General features: G+C 59.8%; 1 protein-coding gene across 1 annotated transcript; it reads right to left on the bottom strand.

Annotated features, from left to right (window-relative positions):
• Positions 1-8,028: 8,028 nt before the first annotated feature.
• LOC142593796 (inositol 1,4,5-trisphosphate receptor-interacting protein-like 1) lies at positions 8,029-9,579 on the bottom strand. The gene has a single exon (XM_075712902.1). It carries the CDS (start codon positions 9,577-9,579, stop codon positions 8,029-8,031), a length of 1,551 nt encoding a protein of 516 aa, XP_075569017.1.
• Between the last annotated feature and the right edge of the window lie 735 nt (positions 9,580-10,314).

Genomic DNA, 10,314 nt, shown 5'->3' with positions numbered 1-10,314 from the left:
TCCTGTGCTCTTAAGAAAGGGCTCTTAAAAAGTGACCAGCATTTACGGACACCAATACCCGCAAAAGCAGACTGCCAGGGGACCTTACTAACTAGCTCCTTGAGCAGCCTGAAGTCTGCTCTCCCGGGGTGCGGGGTAGTAGCTCTGCAGACAGTTTTTCCCATATCACCAGGTTTTCCACTCAACCGCTTCTCGATCGCTACACGGCCAAGACAGCCACCGATCGTCACTTCACCCACGACGCCATCTCTAGGTACAAACAACAGGTCTAGGAGGGCACCTTTCCGAGTCGTCTCCCTTAGTACCCGTACCAAAAAGTTCTCTTGAGTGTGGGCTTCAGGGATTTCCTGGGCCTGTTCATGTCTGCTCGATGGCAGTCCCAGTTAGCAGCTGGGAAGCTGAAGTCGCCCGTAAGGACGACACAGGGCGACTCATCTAGACATTTCCCTTGATTCCTTCTAGAATAAGACATCGGTGTCATCATCCTGGCTGGGTAATCCAGAGTAGACTCCTGCAAGTACACGCACTTCATTAGCTTTTCCCCTAATCTTTACGCAGAGGCTCTCAACCAGGTCGTCCTCCCCTGCAAGCGCTGCACAGTCCGACCCCTCCCTTACACGCAGCGCTACCGGTCCGCCTCGCCTGCCCTGCCTCTCTCTCCTGAAGAGCCTGTAACCGTCTCCATCACAGCGCTCCACTCTCAGGACTCTTCCCAACAAGTCTCACTTACGCCAATGATGTCGTAGCTCTGGCACCGAGCCAAGGCCTCTACTCCATGGAATCACAGAATCACAGAATCACAGAATCGTAGAATGCTTTGGCTTGGAAGGGACCTTTAGAGGTCACCTAGCCCAACCGCCCTGCAGCGAGCAAGGACACCTTTAACTAGATCAGGTTGCTGAGAGCCCCATCCAACCTGACCTTGAAGGTTTCCAGGGACGGGGCCTCCACTACCTGTCTGGGCAACCCGTTCTAGTGCCTCACCACCCTCACTGGAAAAAAACGTACAAACATTTCAGATGCGCTCCAGTGTACTCAGTACATCGTGGAGCAGAGCGAAGGCTCTCGCTAGCACAGCGTCCCTCAAGCAGTGACATACCGTCCCATAGCTTAGCACTAGTAGGCCGGATTTCATCCCTCCCCGCCTTCAAACCTAGTTTAAAGCTCTTTCAAGCAGCACCGCTAATTCGTGAGCAAAAATACTCTTCCCCCGTTGAGAACGGTGAATCTCGTCAGGCCCCAGCAGGCCTGGTGTCGCACAGGCCACCCCATGATTGAAAAAGCCCAAACTCTGGCAGCGCCGCTAGCCTCGGGGCCAGGTAGTGATACGCGGCGTCTGCCTGTTTCTTTCCATGTCATTCCCTAGAGCTGGGAGGACAGAGGAGAGTCCTGCCTGCGCTCGTGATCCCGTCACCAATCTCCCCGAGGCCCTGAAGTCTCTCTTGACCGCCCTTGGGCTTCTCGTCGCGACTTTGTTGGTACCCGCACGAAAAAGCAAGAGCTGATAATAACCTGAGGGCCGTACAAGGCTAGGAGGTTTCCTGGCGACGCCTTCTACCCGAGCCGCAGGGAGGCAGAACGCTTCCCCAAAAGGCAGGCCTGGTCGGCAGAGCAGGGGAGTAGTGAATGAATTCTTTATTTTGCTTTCCCTGCTAACCTGTCCGCTCCCAGCCCACGCGTTTTCCCGCTTTTGCCCGTCAGATTCTCTCCACCATCCCACCGGGGGCAAGGGATTGAGCTGCTGTGTGATGCCAAGCTGCCTGCTGGGATTAACCCGCCGCGCCTGGGAAGCCAAAGCCCAGTGAATCGTTGAAACCAGAGCCCAGTCGCCCGTGCCTGCCTTCCTCCCCAGAGTGATGCACAGACACTCACAGAGGCGGCGTCTGTGCGTTAAACGAGTCCTTTATTGGCATCTTTGCACAGGGTCAAGCTCCCAGAGGGAAGGGACTCTCCCAGAGAGGGAGGGCGGTGGCTGTCCAGGTGGTAACGGGAGTCTCTGTTGCCAGGCTCCTTGCAACGGCCGCTCCAGCTGCATCGGGTCCCACTGCCCGGACCGCGCTTTTGCTGCGGAGCTGCGGGGCAGGTGTGGCAGCAGTTCCCGCTGCCGACTGAGCAGCGTGTTCTCCGTGTGCAGCGTGCCGGGTTCTGCAGCACCAGCTCCCCGGGGAGCGTCTAGGAAGCACAGATTCTCCACCTGGCCCCCAGTGAACACACAGAGGCACATCAGCGGTGCCTCTCGCTTGGTCCCTGCACAGCCGGAGGTGCCAGCAACAATTTCTGGGCCCGTGTGAAATGCCATCCTGGCTGGCCCAGTGCGAGGGGAAAGCAGGGCAAAACTCATCCTTGTCGCCACTGTAGCTGTCCCTGGCTGCTGTGCTGGGGACTCCATCGAGAGGAGAACAGTGCCGCCCTTGGCAGAGGGCTGCTGCACGGGGTTCGCCCTTTCCTTTCTGCGTCCCGCATTCTTCCCTCTGTCTCCGTCCTGTGTGAGGTGGCCGTCTGCCATCAGCTGTGAGTCCCACAAACACAGCCCCGTGCATGAAGACCTCCTTCAGTGCCCGTAGAACAGCAGTCTTACGAGCCGGTCTTGCAGCTCATCGGACTCACGCAGCGCCTCGGCATGGGCGGCTGGATCCTGTGCCAGGCGCTGGAAGAGGTTGGGTGGCTTGGCCGTCTGGAAAGCTGGGAGCAAGATGACGTCGTCGGGCATGTTCTCATTGCCAAAGAAGAAGTGGTCGAGGCGTTTCTCCTGCAGGCAGCAGCGCAGGTAGCGCATGATACCCTGCAGCCGCAGCAGGAAATCCCTCCTGCGCCAGCCTGACAGGGGTGCGGTGGTCAGGAGGTGCATCACAGCTGTCTTCAAGGCACAGGTGGAAAAGCCTGTGCCCGCCAGGATGCGGGCGCAGAGCTGCAGGCATTTGAGGTGGAAGCTGTTATGCGGGGCCTGCCTGGCCGTATGCCTGAAGACCTTCACCTCTGCCACAGCGTAGCTCTCTGGCCACGTTGTGCTTGGGGTGAAGATGGCCTCTGCAGTCTGGCTGCTCAGGAAGATGTCCGAGTCGCCTTGCCGCACCCCAAGCATTATCTCAATGAAGAGGGTTCTCCCGGAGGCATTCGTCAGCTGCAGCTTGCAGGAGCGGCTGGAGGGCAGCACCTTCGTATTGTGGCGACGCGACCGAGGCACTGCCACCCGGGCTGACCTGACGAAGCTCTGGAACCAGCGGGCAGTTTTCTGCACATCTAGGTAGGAGCCAGTGCAGAGGGTGCCTAGGAGGCTGGGACCCTGATTTCTCCTCAGCTCCTCCTTGGGGTGGTGGAGGAAGCACAGCAGGTTCTCCACCAGCTGCTCCCTCGTGCAGGTGCACTCCAGCTCCACGCGGAGGCAGGAGTCCTTTGCCTGCATCTCCCCCGTGTTGCCCAGCTCCAGGTGGAAGGTGTGCCCACAGCGGGGCTGCAGGGGCACGAGCAGGCGGGAGACAGCATCATCCCCACGGGGACTGCAACCTTCAAAAGCACTGCCCACCCCGATGGCTGGTTGCCGCACCGGGAAGAAACTATTTGACAAGAGCACCTGGAAGACACGGAGGAGGTCGGCCACCAGCTTCGCCCACCACCTGGCTCCTGTACGCCAGGTTCTGCACTGGCCACTGGATGCGCTTTGCAAAACTCCCGCCGAGACCCCTCTCATCAGCAGGATCTTCTCCTTCACTTTCTTCCTCCTCCTGCTCTTCTTCCTCCCCCTGCTCCTCTTCCTCCCGCTGCTCCTCTTCCTCCTCCAGCTCTGTGCTGCTGCTGGAGCTCTCCCCGTCGCTGCTGCTGTCCATCCACGTCGTGGATTGTTTTCCTGAGCCACCAGCAGAGCCCGAAGAGCAGGACAAGGACTCCGGCAATCAGCCAGAACTGCCACTGCTGCAAGGCAGCCAAGAGCTGGCCTCCCCAGGCAATGCTGCGCGGCTCCTGGCTCCTCTGCTCCAGCTCCTGCAGCAGGCGAGTCATCTCGGCGTTGAGCAGCTCCGCACGCTGCTGCATGCGCTCGCGCGTGGCCTCATCCAGCTCGTCACCGACCATCTGGGGGAGCTGGAAGATGCTTTGCAGAAGCACGGCAAGGACTTTTGTGGCAGCCATGGCCTGCAGGAGGAGGGAGAGCAGGGGTTGGCTGGGTCCGGGAGGGAGAGAGCTGGTGGCGGGGGGAGCGGGGAGGGGAGCCGCAGGGAGCTGGGGGCAGGTAGGCGAGGGGGCGAGGCAGCTGGGAGGCAGCAAGGCCCGAGCCCAGCCCTGGCAGCACCGTGCCTTGCCCAAGGCACTGCCACGAGCGGCTGGGCTCTCGGTGCAGGGTGAGAACCCACCGTGCCGGGGGCCCGCCTTTCTGCCCCGGCCCTCGTCCAGCCCGGCTTCCCGCCGCGTGCGCACTCACCGCTGTCCCAGGCCGTACTGGGGCAGCGCTGCCTGCTGGCGCCTTTTATAACCGCCCCCCATTGTGACTCGTCCCCTATGCGCCAGAGCGCATCACAGGCACGCCCGCCGGCCAGCCCCGCCCTTCGGCCCCCCCCCCCAGCTCAGCCACTCGCAGTTGCCCTGCTCTACTGGCTAAGGCTGGCCTAGAGTGAACTGCTTAACCACAGGAGCTTGCGTGCTGCTTTCTTTTGGATTTATTATCGTCGGCCTGCCACGGCAATCTCATAGTCACAGAATATCCTGAGTTGGAAGGGACCCACGAGGATCATCGAGTCCAACCCGTGACTCCGCCCCGGGCAGCCTTGAAGTTAAAGCGTATACCTAGGAGCGTTGCCCCATCGCTTCTTGAATACCAACAGGCTTGGGGCCATGACCGTTTCCTGGGAGGAGCTTGCTCCGCTGCTTGCCCGCCCTCTCAGTGAACAACTTTTTCCTAATACCCAATCCGAACTTCCCTTGAGGCCGCTTGAAGCCATTCCTTTGCGTCCTACCACGGGCCCCCAGAGAGAAGAGATCAGCACCTCCCTCTGCGCTCCCCGTCGTGAGGAATTTGTAGACAGCAGTGAGCTCAGCCCTCGGTCTCCTCTCCTCTAAGCTGAACAACCCCAGCGTCCTCAGCCGCGCCTCGTAAGCACATGCCCGCTAGTCCTTTCACCATCTTTGCTGCCTTCTTTTGAAGCGCATTCTAATAGTTTGATATCCTTCCTACACTGTGGTGCCCCAAAGGGCACACAGTACTCGAGGTGAGGCCGCACCAGGACGGAGGGTCGTGGGTCAATCCCTTCTTCCGAGCAGCTAGCTACGCCGTGCCTAGCGCACCCCAGGAGACGGCTGGCCCTTTTGGCCACCAGGGCACGTTCTTGACTCCTATTGAGCTGACCACCAACCCAAATGCCCAGATCCCTTTCCAAAGCCCATACGTGTTTGCTCGCTGCCTAAGTTCCCAAAGGAGATTCCTGGTCAGCCAAGCCACTGGCCTTCTGCCCCTCTCGCTTGACTTGCGACACGTTGGAATTGCCCGCTCCTGTGCTCTTAAGAAAGGGCTCTTAAAAAGTGACCAGCATTTACGGACACCAATACCCGCAAAAGCAGACTGCCAGGGGACCTTACTAACTAGCTCCTTGAGCAGCCTGAAGTCTGCTCTCCCGGGGTGCGGGGTAGTAGCTCTGCAGACAGTTTTTCCCATATCACCAGGTTTTCCACTCAACCGCTTCTCGATCGCTACACGGCCAAGACAGCCACCGATCGTCACTTCACCCACGACGCCATCTCTAGGTACAAACAACAGGTCTAGGAGGGCACCTTTCCGAGTCGTCTCCCTTAGTACCCGTACCAAAAAGTTCTCTTGAGTGTGGGCTTCAGGGATTTCCTGGGCCTGTTCATGTCTGCTCGATGGCAGTCCCAGTTAGCAGCTGGGAAGCTGAAGTCGCCCGTAAGGACGACACAGGGCGACTCATCTAGACATTTCCCTTGATTCCTTCTAGAATAAGACATCGGTGTCATCATCCTGGCTGGGTAATCCAGAGTAGACTCCTGCAAGTACACGCACTTCATTAGCTTTTCCCCTAATCTTTACGCAGAGGCTCTCAACCAGGTCGTCCTCCCCTGCAAGCGCTGCACAGTCCGACCCCTCCCTTACACGCAGCGCTACCGGTCCGCCTCGCCTGCCCTGCCTCTCTCTCCTGAAGAGCCTGTAACCGTCTCCATCACAGCGCTCCACTCTCAGGACTCTTCCCAACAAGTCTCACTTACGCCAATGATGTCGTAGCTCTGGCACCGAGCCAAGGCCTCTACTCCATGGAATCACAGAATCACAGAATCACAGAATCGTAGAATGCTTTGGCTTGGAAGGGACCTTTAGAGGTCACCTAGCCCAACCGCCCTGCAGCGAGCAAGGACACCTTTAACTAGATCAGGTTGCTGAGAGCCCCATCCAACCTGACCTTGAAGGTTTCCAGGGACGGGGCCTCCACTACCTGTCTGGGCAACCCGTTCTAGTGCCTCACCACCCTCACTGGAAAAAAACGTACAAACATTTCAGATGCGCTCCAGTGTACTCAGTACATCGTGGAGCAGAGCGAAGGCTCTCGCTAGCACAGCGTCCCTCAAGCAGTGACATACCGTCCCATAGCTTAGCACTAGTAGGCCGGATTTTATCCCTCCCCGCCTTCAAACCTAGTTTAAAGCTCTTTCAAGCAGCACCGCTAATTCGTGAGCAAAAATACTCTTCCCCCGTTGAGAACGGTGAATCTCGTCAGGCCCCAGCAGGCCTGGTGTCGCACAGGCCACCCCATGATTGAAAAAGCCCAAACTCTGGCAGCGCCGCTAGCCTCGGGGCCAGGTAGTGATACGCGGCGTCTGCCTGTTTCTTTCCATGTCATTCCCTAGAGCTGGGAGGACAGAGGAGAGTCCTGCCTGCGCTCGTGATCCCGTCACCAATCTCCCCGAGGCCCTGAAGTCTCTCTTGACCGCCCTTGGGCTTCTCGTCGCGACTTTGTTGGTACCCGCACGAAAAAGCAAGAGCTGATAATAACCTGAGGGCCGTACAAGGCTAGGAGGTTTCCTGGCGACGCCTTCTACCCGAGCCGCAGGGAGGCAGAACGCTTCCCCAAAAGGCAGGCCTGGTCGGCAGAGCAGGGGAGTAGTGAATGAATTCTTTATTTTGCTTTCCCTGCTAACCTGTCCGCTCCCAGCCCACGCGTTTTCCCGCTTTTGCCCGTCAGATTCTCTCCACCATCCCACCGGGGGCAAGGGATTGAGCTGCTGTGTGATGCCAAGCTGCCTGCTGGGATTAACCCGCCGCGCCTGGGAAGCCAAAGCCCAGTGAATCGTTGAAACCAGAGCCCAGTCGCCCGTGCCTGCCTTCCTCCCCAGAGTGATGCACAGACACTCACAGAGGCGGCGTCTGTGCGTTAAACGAGTCCTTTATTGGCATCTTTGCACAGGGTCAAGCTCCCAGAGGGAAGGGACTCTCCCAGAGAGGGAGGGCGGTGGCTGTCCAGGTGGTAACGGGAGTCTCTGTTGCCAGGCTCCTTGCAACGGCCGCTCCAGCTGCATCGGGTCCCACTGCCCGGACCGCGCTTTTGCTGCGGAGCTGCGGGGCAGGTGTGGCAGCAGTTCCCGCTGCCGACTGAGCAGCGTGTTCTCCGTGTGCAGCGTGCCGGGTTCTGCAGCACCAGCTCCCCGGGGAGCGTCTAGGAAGCACAGATTCTCCACCTGGCCCCCAGTGAACACACAGAGGCACATCAGCGGTGCCTCTCGCTTGGTCCCTGCACAGCCGGAGGTGCCAGCAACAATTTCTGGGCCCGTGTGAAATGCCATCCTGGCTGGCCCAGTGCGAGGGGAAAGCAGGGCAAAACTCATCCTTGTCGCCACTGTAGCTGTCCCTGGCTGCTGTGCTGGGGACTCCATCGAGAGGAGAACAGTGCCGCCCTTGGCAGAGGGCTGCTGCACGGGGTTTGCCCTTTCCTTTCTGCATCCCGCATTCTTCCCTCTGTCTCCGTCCTGTGTGAGGTGGCCGTCTGCCATCAGCTGTGAGTCCCACAAACACAGCCCCGTGCATGAAGACCTCCTTCAGTGCCCGTAGAACAGCAGTCTTACGAGCCGATCTTGCAGCTCATCGAACTCACGCAGTGCCTCGGCATGGGCGGCTGGATCCTGTGCCAGGCGCTGGAAGAGGTTGGGTGGCTCGGCCGTCTGGAAAGCTGGGGGCAAGATGATGTCGTCGGGCATGTTCTCATTGCCAAAGAAGAAGTGGTCGAGGCGTTTCTCCTGCAGGCAGCAGCGCAAGTAGCGCATGATATCCTGCAGCCGCAGCAGGAAATCCCTCCTGCGCCAGCCTGACAGGGGTGTGGTGGTCAGGAGGTGCATCACAGCTGTTTTCAAGGTATAGGTGGAAAAGCCTGTGCCCGCCAGGATGCGGGCGCAGAGCTGCAGGCATTTGAGGTGGAAGCTGTTATGCGGGGCCTGCCTGGCCATACGCCTGAAGACCTTCACCTCTGCCACAGCATAGCTCTCTGGCCACGTTGTGCTTGGGGTGAAGATGGCCTCTGCAGTCTGGCTGCTCAGGAAGATGTCCGAGTCGCCTTGCTGCACCCCAAGCATTATCTCAATGAAGAGGGTTCTCCCGGAGGCATTCGTCAGCTGCAGCTTGCAGGAGCGGCTGGAGGGCAGCACCTCCATATTGTAGTGATGCGACTGAGGCACTGCCACCCAGGCTGACCTCACGAAGCTCTGGAACCAGCGGGCAGTTTTCTGCACATCTAGGTAGGAGCCAGTGCAGAGGGTGCTTAGGAGGCTGGGACCCTGATTTCTCCTCAGCTCCTCCTTGGGGTGGTGGAGGAAGCACAGCATGTTCTCCATCAGCTGCTCCCTCGTGCAGGTGCACTCCAGTTCCACACGGACGCAGGAGTCCTTTGCCTGCATCTCCCCCGTGTTGCCCAGCTCCAGGTGGAAGGTGTGCCCACAGGGGGGCTGCAGGGGCACGAGCAGGCGGTAGACAGCATCATCCCCACGGGGACTCCAACCTTCGAAAGCACTGCCCACCCCAATGGCTGGTTGCAGCACCGGGAAGAAACTATTTGACAAGAGCACTTGCAAGACACAGAGGAGGTCGCCCACCAGCTCGTCCACCACCTGGCTCCTGTACGCCAGGTTCTGCACTGGCCACTGGATGCGCTTTGCAAAAATCCTGCCGAGATCCTTCTCATCAGCAGGATCTTCTCCTTCACTTTCTTCCTCCACCTGCTCCTCTTCCTCCTGCTGCTCCTCTTCCTCCTCCTGCTCTGTGCTGCTGCTGGAGCTCTCCTCGTCGCTGCTGCTGTCCACGCCATGGATTGTTTTCCTGAGCCACCAGCAGAGCCCGAAGAGCAGGACAAGGACTCCGGCAATCAGCCAGAACTGCCACTGCTGCAAGGCAGCCAAGAGCTGGCCTCCCCAGGCAATGCTGCGCGGCTCCTGGCTCCTCTGCTCCAGCTCCTGCAGCAGGCGAGTCATCTCGGCGTTGAGCCGCTCCGCACGCTGCTGCATGCGCTCGCGCGTGGCCTCATCCAGCTCGTCACCGACCATCTGGGGGAGCTGGAAGATGCTTTGCAGAAGCACGGCAAGGACTTTTGTGGCAGCCATGGCCTGCAGGAGGAGGGAGAGCAGGGGTTGGCTGGGTCCGGGAGGGAGAGAGCTGGTGGCGGGGGGAGCGGGGAGGGGAGCCGCAGGGAGCTGGGGGCAGGTAGGCGAGGGGGCGAGGCAGCTGGGAGGCAGCAAGGCCCGAGCCCAGCCCTGGCAGCACCGTGCCTTGCCCAAGGCACTGCCACGAGCGGCTGGGCTCTCGGTGCAGGGTGAGAACCCACCGTGCCGGGGGCCCGCCTTTCTGCCCCGGCCCTCGTCCAGCCCGGCTTCCCGCCGCGTGCGCACTCACCGCTGTCCCAGGCCGTACTGGGGCAGCGCTGCCTGCTGGCGCCTTTTATAACCACCCCCCATTGTGACTCGTCCCCTATGCGCCAGAGCGCATCACAGGCACGCCCGCCGACCAGCCCCGCCCTTCGGCCCCCCCCCAGCTCAGCCACTCGCAGCTGCCCTGCTCTACTGGCTAAGGCTGGCCTAGAGTGAACTGCTTAACCACAGGAGCTTGCGTGCTGCTTTCTTTTGGATTTATTATCGTCGGCCTGCCACGGCAATCTCATAGTCACAGAATATCCTGAGTTGGAAGGGACCCACGAGGATCATCGAGTCCAACCCCTGACTCCACCCCGGGCAGCCTTGAAGTTAAAGCGTATACCTAGGAGCGTTGCCCCATCGCTTCTTGAATACCAACAGGCTTGGGGCCATGACTGTTTCCTGGGAGGAGCTTGCTCCGCTGCTTGC

Source organism: Pelecanus crispus, chromosome 6 (genome assembly GCF_030463565.1).
Source record: "Pelecanus crispus isolate bPelCri1 chromosome 6, bPelCri1.pri, whole genome shotgun sequence".
Taxonomy (NCBI): domain Eukaryota; kingdom Metazoa; phylum Chordata; class Aves; order Pelecaniformes; family Pelecanidae; genus Pelecanus; species Pelecanus crispus.
The sequence above is the reverse complement of the archived record's forward strand: the minus strand, read 5'-3'. Positions and strand labels throughout refer to the sequence as shown.